This window comes from Lampetra fluviatilis, chromosome 3, assembly GCF_964198595.1.
Source record: "Lampetra fluviatilis chromosome 3, kcLamFluv1.1, whole genome shotgun sequence".
Lineage (NCBI taxonomy): Eukaryota > Metazoa > Chordata > Hyperoartia > Petromyzontiformes > Petromyzontidae > Lampetra > Lampetra fluviatilis.
The window spans coordinates 13992736-14014058 of NC_136277.1; the positions used below are offsets into that span (position 1 = coordinate 13992736).

General features: G+C 47.8%; 1 protein-coding gene across 2 annotated transcripts in view; it reads right to left on the bottom strand.

Annotated features, from left to right (window-relative positions):
- Positions 1-21323, bottom strand: part of LOC144953095 (cAMP-dependent protein kinase catalytic subunit alpha-like) — a 98750-nt gene that overhangs the window by 52589 nt on the left and 24838 nt on the right. The window contains exon 1 of one of the 2 annotated variants that reach the window (XM_078883628.1): positions 1353-1891. The exons of the other annotated variant lie outside the window; for it this stretch is intronic. Within the exon in view, the coding sequence (XP_078739754.1) occupies positions 1353-1566 (214 nt within the window). The 5' untranslated portion in view covers positions 1567-1891. Of the gene's footprint in view, positions 1-1352; positions 1892-21323 lie in introns of those variants that run through there. 2 annotated transcript variants of the gene reach the window in all.

The following is a 21323-nucleotide window of genomic DNA, read 5'->3' on the forward strand; positions in this document are numbered from 1 at the left end:
GGAACGGTGCCGCTCCCTTACAAAAGCGAAACGACTAACACAAAAGAGGTTTCGCAGGGGCGGTTTCGCTCCCACCGGCCGCGTCCCCCCCCTCCTCCTCCTCCTCCCAAACAAACCTAAGAAAACAACAAAGGACTCAGCATTCCTGTTGCAGTGTTGAGACACAGAACAGCAGCCATCACACATTCTGTGGGTGTATCATGACGTTTCGATCGCAACAACACAAGCAATCGTCTTGTGTTGCGATCGAAACGTGATATTTTTATTCTTTTTCTATCTACGTGGCTTCACCGAAAGACCCATAAAATATGTATTCCTGCAGTCACGAAAGCTTCAAGTCAAGAGCAGCCATCACGTTCAGGCGAAGCCGTCGTTGTCGCAGCCGCTGCCAACACCACCACGACGACCACCACCACCACAACGACCACCACCACCAACGACTGCGGCCACTCGCTGCTGAGGCTCATCATTCCATTTTTACGGTCGCTAGTTTGCGTCCGAAACTTGGGAGAACGAAAAAAAAAGAAAACACACACGTGGCTCCATCCCTACCCAAAGTAAAGAAGCACCCGCCACGCATCACTCGTATTTAACAAAATAAACTTTTTCCCAAACTCACCACCGTCGATCGACCACTACCGCGACCACCACCAACCGTAGGGGCAACCGTTCTCATGGTGGAATGAGATTTTTTTCCAGCGACCACCCGAGATGGGAAAGATGACTCTTAAAAACCCTCCGAGCTTCTCCCCGCACTCCCCTCACAAGGCCGCGTAAAAAAGACAAAGATCCACCGTATAGCCTTAACAGACTGTTGGGGCAAGTGCCGTTAGCGAGCAGAGCCTACGAAGGCCGGCACGGCATACGAGGGGGGTGTGGGTTGGCCAACGCCACATATACGCCCGGCCGCCTTTGTCTCCCCCAGTGGCGATGTTTTCAACACCACACCGGGTACTCATTTGAGGCCGAGTCGACCTAGGGGATGCAAAAGACCGATTCAGATCACCGTAACCGGTGTTGGCCATGAGCGGGGGGAATCGAACTCGGGTCACAGCCGGGTTTGCGAGCGCAGCATAGCGCTAGCGAACCCGCTGCCGCCACCGCTCCCTGCACAACGCCACGCACGCACACGAGACAAACGCGCGCCTCCGCTCGCAGAAACTCCACACCGCCGATTCCAAACTCTCCCACGTCAAAAAAGAGGGGCTCCGTCTCAAGCCTCAAAACGTTCGCAGCGCGAGCGGGCCCGGCGCTAGAAGATCGCGACAAAAAGAGAGGAGGAACTTCAGCGGGGAGGAGGAGAAGGAGGAGAAGGAGGGGGAGGTGGAGGGGGGAAGTGCACAGACACTCACTGTGCTGGTGCCAGGGCTGAGACGCGAGAGCCTCGGCGGCAGCGGCGGCAGCGGCCTCATCCTTACGGCCATCCCCGCCCGAGGCCCTGCCGCCCTTGTGGGGCCTTGGGAAGATGCCCCCGGCCCATGCCTCCAGGCGGTGGAGGGCAGCGAAGGGGGCACGCGGTCGGCTCTCTCCACCAGACGCCTGCTGCCTGGCCAGGCCCTTGGGCATCGCGTGAGCGAGCGGGCGAGCGCCGATCTCCCCTGGGCGCCGCCTGGCCCCTTGCTTCTTGAGCTCTTCCTTTCCTCCCTCTCTTCACTCTCTCTCTCTGTTCTGCTCTCTTACTTGCTGTACCAAGTCGCTCGCTTGTCTTTGCCTCACTAAGCCCCTCCCGCGTCGGCCCGGCTGTCTGCCGACTGCGCCAAGCTGTTGCCGCTGGCTGTCCCCCTGTCTGGCGAGAAATTATTATTATATTTTTCTTCTTCTTCTCCCAACTCGTTTTGGCGGTTCGAGCCGGCTCCTAGCGACCGCGGCGGCTTTGAACGAAGCCGCGGAGACCCGTGCCCCTGCTCTTTCTCCGCTTGCCCTGCCCCCGACAGGACTGGAACCTCGGGGCGGGAGTCCAACAGTGGGGAGAAAACTCCTCCTCACCCCTCCCACCACCCCCCCCCCCAGTGCTCTTGCACGCACGCGCACCCAACACGCACGCGCGGGTGCTCTTTTGAGATAAACAGCGGGCCTGATGTTGAGCGGCTAGCACAGCCAAAGACAACGCGGTGTGGTTGGTGGTGGGAGCAGCAGCAGCATCAGGCTCGGTGATGGAGACACCCACAGTTAAATGCTTACCAAAGCCCTGGAATGTGGGAGATAAGCAACAGACCGAGCCGCGTAGAAGAAACGCTCGCAAGTACTCAGCAGCGGGCGCCTTCTTCTGACTCTTTGGTTTGCTGGGGTGTGTTTGTTTGTTGTTGTTTGTTGTTGTGTGTGTGTGTGTGTTGAAATTTAGTGGGTTCTACGATTTAAAAAAATATATATATATAATAAAAGCCAGTCCGGGATTTACTTAGGTGGAAAAAAAAAGCTGGAATGAAGGCAAGCCATCTTCGACCAAAATAGTTTCCCCCCTTTAAGCAGTGGTATTTAATTAATGTCAGGCCTCAAAACTGTACGAAGAAAAAAATTCGAACGTCGGCCGAACAAAAAAAAAAGTTTGGCCGAATAAATCGTGCTGTCGCAAAACAACGTAAAACGTTTGAAACTCAATTGAATGTCCTTCATTTAACCGCATCAGAGCCACTCGTTCAACAGCCACGTTACCGACAAAGGCATCCATCGACTTCGAGGAGACACACACCTAACAATTTACTCCGAGCTATCCGACGATTGGTCGCGATTCGGTCTCGTGTGATTCCACCGAATGCCCGATCCACAAATACGAAGGAGACGTCGCGGCGGCGATACCACTCCGCTTGCTCCCGACGTGGGTGATGTGAGCTTCACCACCTGAACGTGGAATTGTTAGCTGCTGCTCTGCATCTACATCGGCCGTAAGAAAGAAGATTGCAGAATTTTTGTTACGGTTCACATTTTTTGTAAGTTTACTAAATTAAGTGGCCACTCGTAGCTGCAAGCGTCACGTAAAACGAATTATTGAATTGAATCGAAAGCCTATATCGTGCCATTACACTCAACCACGAGGGGTGAGGGCCAATCATTGTACCGTTGAACTCACAAACACCTTTGTGAAAGACCCAACACAGAAGATCCCGAGAGTTTGATCTTCCACGATGCTCATGGTCCACCCTACATCGCATCCCACTGCACAAACCATGACAGTAAGATGCGGATGATGCCCGAAGCGCAAATGGAAAACGTTAAACTCTCCAGCATTGTGCGACTGTGGCCATATCCAGAACAGACCGTAACAACATATAATGACGCAACTCCCCGATCCACAAATATGACGGAGACATCGCGGCCATACAGTCCGCTGCTTCTGGCACGGTTATCTGGCATGCCCACCTGAATGTGAAATTTTATACTCTTTGGTTTTTCGGTAAAGTCACGTAGGTAAAAATAAATAAATGAAAAAACAACTAAATTAAATCACGACCTTTCGGAGGCAACACAAGCTTCCGTCTTCAGGTGGAACCGTTGAAGACAAATTCACTGTAATAAGATGGAAGCTTGTGTTGCCTCAGAAACGTCGTGATTTAATTGAGTTGTTTTTTCATTTATTTATTACCGAATCCTTGCAGTCACGAAAACTTCCAATCTAGAATGTGAAATTTTAGTTGTTGCTCTGCATCCACATCATCAGCCATACGAATAAAGAAAATTATACCGTTATAGGGGGGTCAATAACCGTACCTCGCACACTCATTACAGAGTGTGCTTGCAACAAATCAACCACAATACTTGACTGATCTTGCCAAGCAGCATAAACCATCACACGAACTCCGGTCAGCGTCACAGTGGCCACTTGAGACTAGCCATCGAACAAAGACGGTCACCGGATCATCGCGCGGCGCGCTTTCAGGTGCGCCTCTGCGGTCGTACCTCGAACGCTCCTTCCTACCGATACTAGGAAGCCACTGGAGCTGTGGACTTTTAAATCATCATCTAGGTTGACAAACTCATTTCTTTAGAACTGGCTTTTTGCGTGTTAGTGTGTTCACCTCCGAACAGCACGATTGACTATGTACGGTGCGAAAGAAGTTCAACAAAACATGTAAAGAACTATTACAATTTCTTTGTCATGGTTTCACCTCCACTAATTATGACGAGGTTCGAACCCACTGCAAGGAGTCTCTTCTTTCACAAACGAGGGCTGGGGCCGAGTCTGCGAGCATGGTACCGCGGGCAACAACCGGGCGCCCACTCACTGAGACGAGACATCCGCTCGCTCCGCGCCAACGCCGGACTGCGCCGCGTGCCGTACGTGTAGCACGTGAATATCGGCCCCGAATGAACGCCCGCTCCCGCCGGATAAAATTTCCGCGTTTTGGCCGCGTGGTGGCTGGCAAGCGGGTTGCGAAAGCAAACAGCGCTCCCACTCACTCGGCCCCGGTGTGTTTGTGAACCCTCGTTTGTTTATTTGCGTAACCGAGCGGTTTGAGTTTTTCTCTCTGCCTGCAGCCAAACGCTGATCACCGCACTGTCTGGCACTGTTCTGCTCCTCCAAGACAATTTTTTTGCGTGTGTTTAGTTTGTTCCCCCCCCCAACCCCCGCTGCACCTCCGATTAGCACGGTTGGCTACGTACGGTGCGAAAGAAGTTCAACGTGCGTAGACTCACACGGATATCCACAAACTCACACAGAGACCCATAGACTCGCAAAGAGAGCCATCGACTCACGCAGAGACCCATTTCTTCAGAACTGATGTTTGTGTTTAGATTGTTGTCCTTCCCCCCACGCCTTCGATTCGTGCGGTTGGCTACGTACGGTGCTAAAGAAGTTCAACATACAGATGCCCTTGGTGGGAGATTAACCAATGTGTAAAGTGGCGCCCTGGGTACCACTGTGCTGTAGGAGGCACAACCTTCAATGTTCCAGTGCACCGCCGACGCAACCCTTGCCACAAATGAACCACAACACCTCGCTGATCTCGACCGAGGAGCGTAAACCATCGTCACGCGAACTATGGTCATCCTCAAAGCGGCAGCGGCTTTTGGCTGGCCATCGAACAAAGACTGTCACTGCATCACGAAGTGCTTTCAGATGCGAGAGCTGTGCACTGTTAGATCGATACTGAAAATTCATTTCTTGAAAACTGCTTTTTGAGTTTAGTTTGTTGTCCATCGCCACCCATCCCCCACACCTCTGATTCGCACGGTTGGCTACGTACTGTACAAAAGAAGTTCAACATACGTACATACATATACACGATGGAGCGAAACTTCGGATATCGTGCCCCAAAACATGCGATACAACCCGGAGGACTTGCCGCACATACGTTTAAACGAAAAAATGTCCATGTCTAAGAAACTAAGCAGGCACGCGGCTGGATAATGTTTAGATGAATGATTGCTCTCCATAAAAAAAACAGGTGTCACAGTCTGCTGCGGCATCTAGGTGTAGCAGAGGGCAGTGTTAGCAAATACCCCCGGTTGTAAAAAAACAAGAATAGGTTTTAATATTTCTGGCAATAAACCAGGCGGGCGTTAAGATGTTCAAGCGCCACATAGACGCTTTTCGCAAGGCATAAAGTCCTGCATGAACCACACAACGTGCAAAGAAAACATGCTCTGATAATATATGCATTGTCTTTGAAACTGAACTGACACGAGAGACAGCAAGCAGCCTTCTTTAAATAGCCTCGTCTCACCACCAGTGTAAGACCAGGAAACAACGATACAATGCAAACATCAGAATACTTATAGCTTGGGTCGAGCAGTTATAGCCATGGGATAACTTTTTTGGCAGCATCCAAAATGATGAAAAATAATAATAGGTTTTACCCTTTTTCTGGCTATAAAACAGGTGTTAAGATGTTCGAAAACCAAATCGATTCCTTTTGCAAGCCATCACGTCTGCAAGGCACATAAAGAAAGCTGTCTCTGGCGTAGGCCAATCAGTTTCAAAGACATGATAGAGGTTTTTTGTTTTTTTGGGTTAAATTGCGTGAATATATAAATGTGTCGTTAAACCCTCCACCACCCGACACAGCTAACTGGTATCAGTGACGAATTGGCATGTTCTGTTTACTAGTGTACTAGTGACGAATTAGCACGTTCTGTTTACGTGACAACCCTTAGCAGTTGGCTGTGTCGGGTGGTGGCGGGTTTAACGACACATTCATATATTTACGCGATCTAACCCAAAAAAACTCTATTATGGATGATATTGGTCGCGAAAGCCGACGTGTTAAACAGTTTTAAAGACAATGCATATATTATCAGAGCATGTTTTGCCACAAGTATGTGTGGTTAATACAGAATTGATGCCTTGTCAAAGGTATCTATTTGATGTTTGAACATCTTATTGCCAGAAAGGGTAAAACCAATTCTTGTTTTTCCATCATTTTGGATACTTACTTACTTACTCCTCTTCGCTCACTGTGGAGAGTAAGTCTGCAACAGGCCCACGCAATGCCGGACGGTCTTTAGCAGCTTTCTCCGCTTCACCCAAAGACAGGGCCCCATGATCTTTAGTTGGTCTTGAAATAATTTTTGGGTAACCGGTTATTGTATTGCACTATGCTGCCAACCCACGCCGGTGACGCCGAGTGTGACAAAATTATCCTCAGTGGACCCCATGGCCCGCACGGCGTAGCCGAGGGCTCTCGTCCGACAGTGGAATTCTTACTTTGTATTTCCTATTTTTAACTTTGTATGTCACCAGGTAAGGCCCCGCTGAACTGTGTAGCTCTTTTTTCAGAAGCGACCTGGTAGCGATCACAAACGACAGCTCGACCAAGTGGGCTTATCGTCGTGTGGAAATGTGTAGCAGCGAGCCAAATACTCTACGAACGCAAGATGCTGATTCTAAATGTGGAAGGGAAAAAAAAATCAGAGGACCCGGTGAAAAATTCACGTGACGGACCATGGGGAGAACGCGCAAACTCCAAATGTACAGCAGGCGTCAGGGTCGGGATCGAACCCACGACCTCCTGCATACCAAGCGAGGTAGTTAACATCTCCTAGCCACCATGATGACGATGAGAGGGAGACACGCAAAACTCCAAATATACAGCAGGCGTCGGGGTCGGGATCGAACCCACGACCTCCTGCATACCAGGCGAGGTTGTTAATATCTCCTAGCCACCGTGCCGCTCTCTCGCCACCGTGGATTTGCCCAAGGGCTGCTGGGGAGGTACGTGAATTAAAACGATTATGATTCCTTTTCAAACTCATATACGCCGCCATGTATAGAGCAGACCGGTACAGATGCGTTGTTTGTTTTGATATGCCCGTTGAAAAAACACTCGCATATCTGCGATTGGGAATAGACTAAAAACGGCAACCAAACACAAACACAGAGCCACCGCCACCACACACTCGTTTACTGTGTGACTCACCCAACAGACATCGCTTAGCCACCCGTAATCAGATAGGGAGCCCATCGTCTTGCTTCAGGTGTTAAGCTTGGCTGGTGAGCGAGCCCTGAGCAGTTCCACTCGTTTGCAAAAGTGAAAGTGCCGAAAGTTGTTCCGTGTGCGTAAGTACGCGTGTGTACCGTTTGCGAACGTGCGCGCACGTATAAAGGCAAAGATCCCCCCCCCCCGTATAGCCTTAACGGACTTTTGGGGGCAAGTGCTGTTCGCGAGGAGCAGCACCTATGACGGCCGGTACAGCGCTCGAGGGAAATGGTGTGGCTAGCGCCACACCCGGCCGACTTTGTCCCCGCAGTGCTGATGTTTATACACACCGCACCAACCAACATGCAAGACTGATTGCCCGAGGAGATGCGCAGGACTGGTTCCAATATTCACCACCGATGTTGGCCTTGGGCAGGAATCAAATTCAGGTCGCCAGGTTCATAGCGCGGTGCGCCAACCACTACTTTTGCTGTTCCCCACTCATGCGTATGCATGTCAACACGCGGACACGTTTGATAACCAGGCGGTGCCGATAGCTATCGATGGCCCTGAGACATTGGTGGCAACTAAGTTCAAAGGGCAGAGACCATTCTCTCTGCAAAAGGCAACCACTGCTGACTTCCCACGAATCGGTACAATATTTTATTGACCTCTTGAGGGATGACGGGGGGGGGGGAGGGGGGGGGGTGCAGTGACAAGGTAGGTTTACTGCACTGCGCTACAAACCCAACGACCTGGATATGATTCGAGGGCACAGTTACCATCAGAGGCGAGTAAACAAAACAATTTTGATTTTACCAGGTTAAGGTCCACTGAGTTACATAGCTCTTTTCCAGAAGCGACCCCACTATCACAAACGATAACTCAACGAAATGGCTCTTCAACGTGGAAATGTATTGCAGCAAAATACTCTAAACACACGTTGATTCTAAATGTGGGAGAAAAAAAACACGTGACCACGGGGAGAACACGCAAACTCTGAAAATACAACAGGGTCCGGATCGAACCCACGTCCTCCTGTATACCAGGCGAGGTAGTTAACATCTTGCCACCAAGCGATGTCTTAACCCTGTTCACCAACCCACACCGATCAGCATGACCAACCTTCGTCCATGACCCAACATGGCGCGGGGAGACTTTATCCAGCAGTGGATTTACAAAAGGGCCATGAATGGTAGCCACCAGTCCCTCTGAACAGACCGTACAACGTACAACGGCGTGATGCCCGATCCACAAATACATCTACATCAGCCGTACGAAAGAAGAAGACCGGTCTCTCTTCACGAAAAAACAATTCCGACTTCCCACAAAGTGGTAGCCATTTTATAGACCCCCTAGAGGGATGAAAATTGGCCAAACAAACCCCAAGCAGGATTTGAAATCCAACAGGGGAAGCAAAAACTACGCACGCATGGAGAAGTAAAATTCGATAACAGCTTCCTTTACGTTAATGTGTTCTTTTCAATGCTTTCCAAATAAGGTTAAAACCATTTAAGGAAAAACCTTGTCCATCCGTCCGTTCGTCTGTCCACACTTCCAGAATGGGGATGGGGCCGGAATAACTATCATAAAGATGATCCGTTATGAACAAAACTTTCATGCAAAGTTGCGTTGTTTTTAGCGACTTTAACTCTATCGCAATCTGGCCAAACTGACCAAAGGGTTGCTCAATACTGGGAGAGACAAACCAGTGTGAAAGGGCTATCGATAGCACTGTGGAGGCAAGAGCTGGTGGATTGAAAACGTTGTGAAACGCCTTTCCTGTGGGCTTTCCATAACCCGGCTCACCGATAGGAGGCAGTAAAGCAAGCGGACTAACCGCCATCCGTTTCCATCTGTACGGGGATAAAGCGTTGGCCCCCTCGCACGCGCGTGTTGTTTTCACCCACGCGTATAAAACGACTCGTCATTAATTGGGTGAAAACATCTTACGAATTAAAACTCTAATGCAGGACAGTCCTAAAAAGAGTTATACTGTGGCCTCCTAAATAGATAGATAAATAAGTAAATTATCATCATCATATTTTGTCCTTCAGGAGCATTAATAAATACTTCCGAGTAGAAGAAGAAAACAAACGCACGCCGGACAGCGTTGCATAATCCATGCTCGTTAAGGATTTTTCTTCCTTTTTTGGGAGTTACAAAATGTTGCCATTCGTGTCCCTGCGGTTTTATTTACTTATTTTAATTCACGTAAACAAGAGCAGTTTGTCGTCGCTTGATTTCCGCAATTAGCAAAAAATACGCTGGAGAGAGGCACCTTCGAACGCAGCGGTAATGAGGGGCAATTTTCGATACAAAATAAATAACTCATGGGCTTGCAGATCCACGCTAAGCAACTACAACAGGTCTTTAAGGTACAGCTGGGACAGACGTGCTTTTCAGCCAGTAGCGTGGAAGCATCATTGCTTTCAAGTGGTGTAGTGCCGAAATCGGCGGCGTGGCTCGTGACACACAAACAACAAACAAATAAACCCTTACGGAGTGATATCGTACCTTCTGTCATTCTGTTACGGCTCACGCGATTCGTTTAGACCAGAGGTCGCAAACGGGTTTTGATTCCTTACCCGTACCCGGCCGCACCAGGGTCGCAAACGACGACCCGTACCCGTACCCTACCCGAAATGAGTGACAAACGGCTACTCATCAGTGACTCACGGCCTACCCGTACCCGTACCCGGCCGCACCAGGGTCGCAAACGGGTACCTGTACCCGTACCCGGCCGGGTACGGGTAGCCGGGTATCGGGTAGGGTACGGGTATCGGGTACCCGATTGCGACCTCTGGTTTAGACCCAGCCACCCCACCAATGTGACCACAAACACTCGAGCGCAATTGGCTGCCAGCCAAGAGCAAATGCCCAATCGCCAGTGAGCCACGGAAAATAATAAGCGTAGGGAAGTTTGACATGGTGGAAACCCACAATATTGTTTGCAGAAAAAAATATATATTTTTTACAAACAACACAAAATACCTTTTTGTTTGCAAGATATATATTTTAAAAAATACTAAATATACTAAAGATTTTTTTGGCAAAAATGTTCTATTTTTTTATATAAAAAAAAATGTTTGCAAACAACAAAATATCATTAATTGGGTGAAAACAAAACAGTTGTTTGCAAAAAATATTTAGCGTTGTTTGAAAAAAAAATCTTTGAAATATTTATTTAAACTATTTTTCAAACAGAATTTTTTAAAATGTACTTGTTTGCTATTTGTTTTAAATATACAAAAAATATTTATTTGCAAACAACAACATACTTATTGTTTGCAATATTTTTAAATAACTATGAAAAAAATTGCAAACAAGATATGTATTTATTTGCCAATAATATATAGCAAATATTTAGCAAACCACAACATGTTTTTGCAACCGTTTCACTCGCAGGGGGGAGCGGCTACGAGGTGTCGGCAGTGTAGCAAGTAGGCCGTGACATCCGTGCGGTGTCGAGAGCACGTTGTCCTTTTCACATGCTGTGGGTATTCTCCGGACCGCTCCTTGTTCTGCACCAAACGCGCCAACAAAACATCTTGTTGAATGAGGGGCGAGAACTCGGAACTGTCTTGCGCCCGACCTCGTCAGATGTCCGGGGCCAAGTCGGCTTCAGTTCGGTCATTGGCATGGTGCCTTGCTGCACAGAATGAAATTCCACCCGCCCCACCCACCCCCCCAATTTCCAGCCTCTTGGTAGCCAGGTGCCTGGGCCACCCCGCCCACCGCTTCCAGCCCATGGGGGGCCTTCTGTGCCGGTGCACCGCCTGTACACTCGGTGGCTACGCCACTGCCTGGATGGGCGGCCCGCCTACAAATCAGCAGGTCACTATGAGGAGAAGACTGTCTCAACGCGTACTGCAAGATCCGACCGTTATCCATCCAGTGCTCGCTGAGCTGTATTGGCTTCCGGTTGCGAAACCGACATTAATGATGATAATAACAGAGCCCACTTGGTATTTGCGACATTCTAATAGTGCAAGGCCATCACGAATCCGCGATGTTTTACAGACGGGTATCATCTTACAAAAGGCTTGCAACAAAAGTGATGTTTACTCCAATTGATCCTTTCACGTTCCCAGACGTCTGCAAGTTGCAGGCTGTGGATGGCTCGGCAGAGCCGTGGGCGTCAACCCCCCCGCGCCTCTCCGACGTTGCACAGCAAGAGCGCACTTTAACCCCAGCATCACCGACTTACGTGCGCCGCTAAAGTCTCGCCCAGCTGTCAATCGTCTCCAAACTGCACCCGCTCGGACAACTTTAAAGGGCTTCAAAGGACGTGGCTGATTCTTGTTTTGCTTGTTTAAGCTGAAATTGTTTGTAATTGAACACCTTGAAACGATAAGTTACATGCGCTTACGCACCCATGATAGAAAAAAAAGTGGGTTTTTTTTGGGTTAGATCGAGTAAATGTAAGTGCCTCGTACACCCATCTCCTCCCAACACGGCCAATTAGTAAGGGGTGTCACTCATAATAAAGGTTTTTGGGTTAGATCGCGTTATTTATAAATGTGTCTCAACCCTCCACCACCCGACACGGCCAATCAGTAAAACAATGTGTCACGTTGACAAAAGACTACTTCAGCCCAAATCATTTAAATCTCTGTGATAGCTAAAGAATCAGCACAGCCTGGAAGCGTATTATTAGGTAATACACAACCCATATTGCGCAATTCCTTACAGGTGAGTCACATGCTAAGTGGCTGGTTACTGATCTATTACATAATTGCATAGACCCCCATCCCTGCCTCTGATCTCAAATCCTGATGGGGTTCAACAATGATGACGTCATCCTGCAATATTCAAGACCGGAAGCAGGTGGATGGCTTCACTATTCTGGCAAATCGCCCGAAAATGCTGGATGTAATTTCCAGCGAAACGTCGCACTACTCAAATTGTAAAAGTTGTGGTTTCACGCTTCAACACACCGGTGGGCTAAAGCAGTGAACTATTCGTCTTTTGTCAACGTGACACATGTTTTACTGATTGGCCGTGTCGGGTGGTGGAGGGTTGCGAGACATTTATAAATAACGCGACCTGACCCAAAAACCTTGTTTATGAATACTACTGCTCGCGAAAGCCTACGTGTCAAAGGGGCGTCACGCACACAAAAGGTGCCACTTTAGCACACCGGTGCGTTAAGAGAGAGGAAACGCATAACTCTTACAATTTGTACGCGCTACGCAAATACCAGATTAGATCTAATATCCCGGCACCATTCCCTTACATCTGTTCCTGACATCCATACACATATGACCACTGTACAATAACTGTAGGGGTATTCACACACCCTTCAAACGTAGCATTCACGTAGCTCAACACACTGTCCTGCATTTTCAACAATGCCGATTTGGCATCTCTGCGGCTAAGCCCAGAGGCATTAATGTTTCAGAGGGAACAACCGGACGCGCGGCTCTGGAAGGTCACGCAAACGTCACGCCAAAGGGCCTGGTCTTCCCTTGTCGAGCCGCGTAGCCGAGCGCGGTCGCGAGCGTTCGTGGTTCAAGCTTGCGGCCGCCCTGGTTAATACAGTAAAACCCCATTATATCGGAATTTAAGAATTCGTAATTGGGGATAATTCGGCACGGTTGCACTTTTGGCATATATACGGTGTATTAGCAATTCGCTACGAGGCAAATTGCGGGACCGAATGGTCCAATTTCGGCTTGGCACGTGTAGGCGACGCCGTGCGCCACGGCCAAAACAACGACTCGGTCTGGTGGCGGTGCGCGTGGTGAGCGTGGTGAGCGTGGTGAGCGTGGTGAGCGTGGTGAGCGTGGTGAGCGTGATGAGCGTGGTGAGTGTGGTGAGCGTCGGTGCAGACCCGTCGCTTTGGACTTTACCTTGTTTATGCACTCTGTGCAAGCCAACCCTCTCAGAAATGTCGTCTACACCTACATCTAGAAGTGATAGAAAGGGACCGAAGTATGATTCCCTTAGTCTGCGAGACAAATCCAAGGTTTTGGATAGAATTGATGCAGGGTGTGTGTCAATGCGTATGGTGTGCGAAGAGTTTGGAAAACAAATTTGGAAGAAATGTTTTTATTGGGGCAGGAGGAACTGGGAGTCCCGTTGTACAGAATTTGTAATATCGGATAATTCGGCAAGGCCAGAGCCCCATATGTGTCGAATTAACAAGGTTTACTGTACTGCGCGTAGATCGACCGTTGAAAATACAGGCCCCCCGCCCCCCCCCCCTGCTTCGCACCGGACGTCAAGGGAAAGTGCGATTTCTATCTGAAAATAGTACGGCCGCGTGCGCTCCCATCGCGTTGTCCAAATTTTCGCCAAATGCAACTAAAAAAATAAAACAATCAAAATGACAATTGGTTTTTTTACCCTTCTATCTGGCAACAAAACTGACACATTTTTACAAGGAGTCATGTTTGCATAGACCGCAATACCTGCAGTCATAATACAAACAAAAGAACATAACTCTGATAATGTGCACTGTCCTTGAAGTTGATTGGTCCACACCCGATACAGTCAATTTGCACCCTCGCCTGCAAAAAAGCTCATCACGGCCCCTTCTGAGTAGGAGTCTTGAGACTCGGTGAACCTTTAATAGAGTAAACAAATGAAGTAAAAATAATAATTATAACAGTATTATTACACATTTATTATAATTAATAGTATCATTATACTCTTTGGTTCTTTCGTTAAAGTCACGTAGGTAGGATAAAATAATAGATCACGACGTTTCGATCGCCACACAAGCGATCGTCTTCACCTGAATCGTCTTCACCTGAAGACGATTGCTTGTGTTGCGATCGAAACGTCGTGATCTATTATTTTTTCTACCCACGTGACTTTACCGAAAGAACCAAAGCTGATGGATTCCTGCAGTCACGAAAGCTTCAAATCAAGATTGATTATAATAATTATGATTGTAAATAAATTTATAACATTCATTATTAATATAATTGATCATTTGCAGCTCGTTGCAGAGGTTAGCAGTTCAAGCTCCTGGCTGCCCTGTATAATCATTATAAATTTAGCGCCGTCACTTTTATGTTTTTGTTATTAATTTGTAATAATTAGCCAGTTCGTCTCATGCAATAATGCACTATTATAATTACAAGACTTCGCAACGGGGGAGATTGCACCACAACGGACAGAACTGTCGCAAACTGGGAAGCAACACGACGCTCAAACGGTACTTTGGCGATTTAAAGCTTTCGTGACTGCAGGGATTCATCTTCTTGGTTCTTTCGGTAAAGTCACGTAGAAGGGAAATTATAAAATAATAAAACATAATAATAAAACATAATATAATATAACATAATTAACGTGGTGAGAATAATTTTATTATGTAAAAAAAAATTTTATTTTATTATTTCCCTTCTACGTGACTTTACCGAAAGAACCAAGAAGAAAAAAAGGTGCTTTGGCGATCGCCGGTTTTCTCTCTCTCCCTTCTTGCCGGGGCATTCCGCAGAGGGTGCGGGAATTAAAGGGCCCTCGACGTCGATGATGGTTGTGTGGGGTAGCTGTTATTGCAATGCCGTATATTACTTTTTATGAGCAACTCTCCCTCTCTGAACCCCCCCCCCCCCCCACACAACACGTGCCCACGTCGTTGTTGCCCAAGGAGGCAACCCCGTTATACGACGGGCTGCAGTCCGAGCCAACGTAACCGGCTAGCCGATGGTAAAGGGATACACGCGCTGGAAAAGACGACATCTCAGCCAACCACTCAACACGGCATCCATCTACAGCTGTAGCATATTCATCAACACCAGCATATTAATAGTACACTATTACATAAGATGAACTGGCTACCCCGCTATGCAGCCAAATATACATATGCGAACTCACTAAAGCATAAATTTTAAACGGACTATGTAAGCAGAGGCCTTGCACATGGCCACAGATTTCACAAGTGTTGGTTTGAACCATGGTATAGCGTCCAATCCTCAGGGCCAGATTGTGATTGAGGGGAGCTTGGCACTTTTATAGCTTTGGGGGCCCCCTTTTGTATATTCATACGTATGTATGTTGAACTTCTTTTGTACTGAACGTCGCCGCGAACCATGCTAATTTGGAGGTGTGGAAGGAAAACAAACTAAACACAAAAAGCAGTTCGAAAGAATAACGTTTTCAATCTAGATTATGATTTAAAAGTGTATAGCTATAGTGGCTTCCGAATATACGAAGGTAGATATGAGAATAGGTTTTCCCCTTTTTTTCTGACAACAAAACAGGTGTTGAGATGTTAAAACACCAAACTGAAACCTTTTACAAGGAATCGTGTCTGCATTAACCACAATACTTGTGGTCAGAATGCAAACAGAAAAGGCGCCTTTTGGCGTCCTCTGGTCTAACACCGTTCGAAATAAAGCTGTCTCTGGTGTGGACCAATCAGTTTCAAAGACAATGCATATATTATCAGAGTATAAATCTTGATTTGAAGCTTTCGTGACTGCAGGAATCCATATTCTTTGGTTCTTTTGGTAAAGTCACGTAGGTGATTTATTTGATTTGATCAAAGTATGTTTTTTGTTTGCATTCCGACCACAAGTATTGTGGTTAATGCAGACATGATTCCTTGTAAAAGGTTTCAGTTTGGTGTTTTAACATCTTAACACAGCTGTTTTGTTGCCAGTAAAAAGGGGAAAACCTATTCTCATATTTTGCTACTGGCAAAGGAGGTCCCATGATTTTTCGATTTAAAGCTTTCGTGACTGCAGGGATTCATCTTCTTGGTTCTTTCGGTAAAGTCACGTAGAATGGAAATAATAAAATTAAAACATAATAAATAATTCTCACGACGTTTCGGCCACAACGCAAGCATCCGTCCTCAGGTGAAGAACCGGTCTGTCGAGAAGACAGAGTCATTCAGACTCTGCCGAGAAGACAGAGTTATTCAGACTCTGTCTTCTCGACAGACCTGTTCTTCACCCGAGGATGGATGCTTGCGTTGTGGCCGAAACGTCGTGAGAATTATTTTATGTTTTATTTTTATTATTTTATTATTTCCATTCTACGTGACTTTACCGAAAGAACCAAGAAGAAGGTCCCATGATATGAAGGAAGAGCATACCAGACGGCCGCAGAAGCGCACCTGAAGGCGCGTTAAGCCAAAAGCCGCTGCTGCGAGGAAGACCGGAGTTCGGGTGATTGTTTACACTCCTTGACGATATCAGCCAAGGTATTGTGGCTCATTTGTGTCAAGCGCTTTGTGTGTAATGAGAGCGACCTCATTTGTTCGGCAACTGGAAGCCAATGCAGCTCGGCGCGCATCGGACGGACACGGTCGGACCTTGCATATTCAATTCCTTCCCTTTCACGTTTTATTACCAGCAACCATATCCAATGCGAAAATAACCCTATGGTAGTTCCCTAGTCTATTTAGGTTATCCTTGTTTATATTTATAAAATATGCGATTTGCAAAGCTAAATCAAAGTTAAAATTAACATATTATTTCGGGACGTAATTTGGTAGCAATACACATCGCGACCGATCGTCTGTAATAATATGTATCATAGTGCTACAATATTGCAATTCAACAATAAAGCAAAAAAGTCAAAGTTTAGATTTCTTGTTAGAATAGTCAGACTCTGAATTTTTTTTTTATCCTCGAGAAATCCGATGAGCCATGAAGCTCTTTGTTCACAGATGTCCAGCAGCAGCAGCAGATCCGGTGCTCACCTCCCGTTCACAGCCCCGAGGGAGTGGTAAGAAATTCCACATTCCTATGGCAGGGGTTCGAGCATATCCGCAAGACGCAACCACTGTCGGCTTCTCCCACAAATTTGTCATCGTAAAAAAATATCGACCCCGGGGAGTGATGATGTGCCGAGTCGACCCAAACCACTAATTTTAACTCGCAACTTTCTTGATTGCGAGTCACTCCTCGCTCTCAAGCTGAACCACCTGGCCGTATAAATATATATTTTTAGGAGGCCCTAATAATTATAATGCGAGCACACACAGAGCTCCCCCCCCCACCACGCGTCAATTCAACCCTCACGGCTGCCAACAACAAAGTTGGTCGGTTTGCCGTCCCTCGTACCTGGGCTCTTTGCCTCTCTGGTGGAGCGGCGGGCGAGCTTCAGGCTGAAACAGCTGCTCATGGCGAGCACGCCACAGGACTCCCGCCTGTCTTCCAGTGAGTTGTGGGTAGCGGGGGGGGGGTGGTGAAGGGAGCCGCCCACACGAGACACGCGAACGCCCCTCGAGCGCTTTCACAACGGACGGCGCTCGACGGTCGGAGGCCGGCGCCCAGGAAAACCGCACGGCAGCTGAGAGCACCAAGGTCGTGACCAGCCGGGGACGCTCCGCAACGCATCCCACACATCCTCCCCCAGCCCCCCCACCACACAGCCACCTCTATAGCCACCCAGCCCCCCATACACAGCCTCCTGTACAACCACCCAGCCCCCACACACACACAGCCTCCTATACAACCACTCAGCCCCCCCACACACAGCCTCCGATACAACCACCCAGCCCCCCCCCACACAGCCTCCTATACAACCACCCAGCCCCCCACACAGCCTCCTATACAACCACCCAGCCCCCCCACACACAGCCTCCTATACAACAACCCAGCCCCCCCACACACAGTCTCCTATACAACCACCCAGCCACCCCACACACAGCCTCCTATACAACCACCCAGCCCCCCATACACAGCCTCCTATACAACACCCCCACCCTAGCCCCCCACATCTCTACAACCACCCAATGGCTGTATTCCCAGTTACAGGAATTGAACGGTTACGTCTTCGGGGATAATATACGCTGAGGTCGGCACAATGTCTGCCAGTCACTCTGCTAACCTGTGCCGTGCACGTGGGGGGGGGGGGGGCATTAGCGTCTTATCGCTCATCAAGTCCGGTTCCTTGCAGTCTGTGTCAATGTCTGCAACTGTACAATGCGGCGCGCTCTGTGCGCGTGACCTTAATAGGTGCTCGCTAACAGCACTTGCCCCAACAGTCTGTTAAGACTATACGGGGGATCTTTGTCTCTGTGTGCGAGCAGTAGTAGTGCAGCGGTTGACGACGACATAAGAGATTGGGTGGCGGAAAGATGTGGCCACTACTCGACGCATATTGGCACAGGGCAGAGAAAAAAGTGGAAACAACAAATGACGAAATGTGCAATGGACACCTACGGGACAATCTTCCGCAACAATGACGAACCACGCTCAGCAGTCTGCATCACGATCAGCAAGGCGGCCGTGCCTGGCCCCACGATGAGCGGCTGGCGTCTTCTCTCTCCGGTATATTGGAGAATAAGCCCACAACATTTACAGATCGAGTCGTGGGTTTACTCGACAACACACCGGTGTGCCGTACTAGTAACGAATTGGCACGTTTTATTGAAGTGACAAACCTTTTGATTTAAAGCTTTCGGGACTGCAGGGATTCATCTTCTTGGTTCTTTCGGTAAAGTCACGTAGAAGGGAAATAAAATAATAAAAATAAAATACAATTCTCACGACGTTTCGGCCACAATGCAAGCATCCGCCCTCAGGTGAAGAACAGGTCTGTCGGAAAGACAGCGTCTGACGCTGTCTTTCCGACAGACCTGTTCTTCTGACGCTGTCTTTCCGGCAGACCTGTTCTTCACCTGAGGATGGCTGCTTGCGTTGTGGCCGAAACGTCGTGAGAATTGTATTTTATAATGTTTTATTTTTATTATTTCCCTTCTACGTGACTTTACCGAAAGAACCAAGAAGATGACAAACCTTACTAATTGGCTGTGTCGGGTGGTGGAGGGGTTTAACGACACCACATTTATACTTGGGCAATCCAACTCAAAAAAACCTCTTATGGATAATATTGGTCGCGAAAGCCTACGTGTTAAAATGGTGAATGCTTTTATTGCTTTTCGATCGTACGCTGAAAGGCGTAAAGGCGACTCGTTTCAGACGCACGAGACAAACTGTTGGTACATTACATTTGCAAATTATCCTGAGACCCATGGGGGGGGATGTGATTAATCAATTGTTTTCGCAACACCGTGATGAATCGTAGTGTCCTCTAGTGGCACCTGGAGCGACATGAGCCCACTACATACAACAATTGTAATTCTTTTATCATTATTTACTGACGTTTGTCAATGCACTTGCTGGATGAAGGCATCTCCCCACGTCATGTTGGTGACGAGGATTGATCATAACTCTGCTACGCCGGTCAGTTCCGGTTGGTGAAGGTGGCAGGGGCGACCTAGGACTGGTTACGGCATCACTCCCCGCTGATTGTGAGCCATGGCCAGGAATTGAACTCGAGTCGCCAGGTTCACAGCGCAGCAGCTCGCTAACAGTGTACCATAGCTCCACCCTGACCGTATGCAACACACACGTGTGAGACTCTAGTAAACATTTCATTCTCATGCACGCTATTCAAGCAGAACCGTATTACTCTTTGGTTCTTTCGGTAAAGTTACGTGACTTTACCGAAAGAAGCAAAGAGTATGAATTCCGGCAGTCACGAAAGCTTCAAATCAAGATAGAATCATAATGTTTAACACGTAGGCTTTCGCGACCAATATTATTCACAATAAAGGTTTTTGGGTGAGTATAAATGTGTCGTAACCCTCCACCGCCCGACACAGCCAGGAAGGTTTGTCACGTAAACAACGCGACAATCAGATACTACTTCGGCCCACCGGTGTGTTGCAGAGTAAATCCACAACATTTACAATTTGAATACGACGTTTCGCTGGTAATTACATCCAGCATCATCGGGCGATTTGCCATAATCTTTGTTTATGCTGGAGGAATCTGATGAACTATAAAGCTATTTTCCAGATTAATGTTTCGAAAAGCTTAGAGAATTGATGATGAATCATTCCGCTGCCACTGTATGCCTCGTTTTTAGCCGGTGGAGCAGCTCCCCACATCTTGCAGACTGCGAGTTCCTTCCCTAAACCGTAGGGAACTACAATCGTGCCTAGGTTTCCGCGGGGAACGTTTTACCGCGCCCACACGTCCATGTGTGGGCGCGTTAGTCAGGTCCTGAAATTTTCATATCAGGGCTCTAAAACACATTCGACGTAGCCAACACGGCGGCTTGCAGCGTAGTATCGACAAGGCTCGATTATTGCAACTCACTACTCTACGGTAACGTCTGGCAAAAACATTATCAAGCTTGAGCTTGTACAAAATTCTTTGACACGTGCCGTGACGAGTACTGCAAGATCCGACCATGTCCCTCCAGTGCTCGCCGAGCTGCATTGGCTTCCGGTTGCCCAACGAATGCATTGCAAGGTCGCGCTCATTACGCACACTAAGTGATTGCCACAAATGAACCACAATACCTTGCTGATCTCGTCAAGGAGCATCAACCATCACGCAAACTCTGGTCGTCCTCGCCGCGGCTTTTAGCTGCTAGCCATCGAACAAAGACGGTCGTCGCATCGCGCGCTTTCAGATGCGCTTCCGCGGCCGTCTGGAATGCTCTTCCTTCCGACATTAGGAAGCCACTGAAGCTCTGCACTTGTAAATCATCTAGATCGAAACTAATTTCTTTCGAACTGCTGTTTGTGTGTTTACTTTGTTGTCCTTCGCCTGGATCTCCTATTAGCACGGTTGGCAATGTACGGTGCGAAAGAAGTTCAACGTACATACATTCTATAAAAAATTTGAACATCCAATAGATCATCGATTATCGGGCGGCTTTTGGGGAAAGGGGGCGCAGGATTTTCAAAAACGTCGAATAATCACTATCCGACGTTATTTAAAATAGCTTAATTTTGCACATTCTTGAATAACGTTATGTTTTTAGATGTTGTGGACACGTTTTTAGTGTTTTAAATGTGTTTACTATGTGAAACTGGCATGAATACAAATAGACAAAAATAAATATCCTACTGTAAAAAGTTATTGTATTCACTGTCCTGTACAGGGACTCCTCTACTCACGAACGAGTTAGGTTCCAGAGGTCTGTTTGTAAGTCAATTTGTTCAAACATGTTGTACGGTATGTATACTCAACACGGGGAATG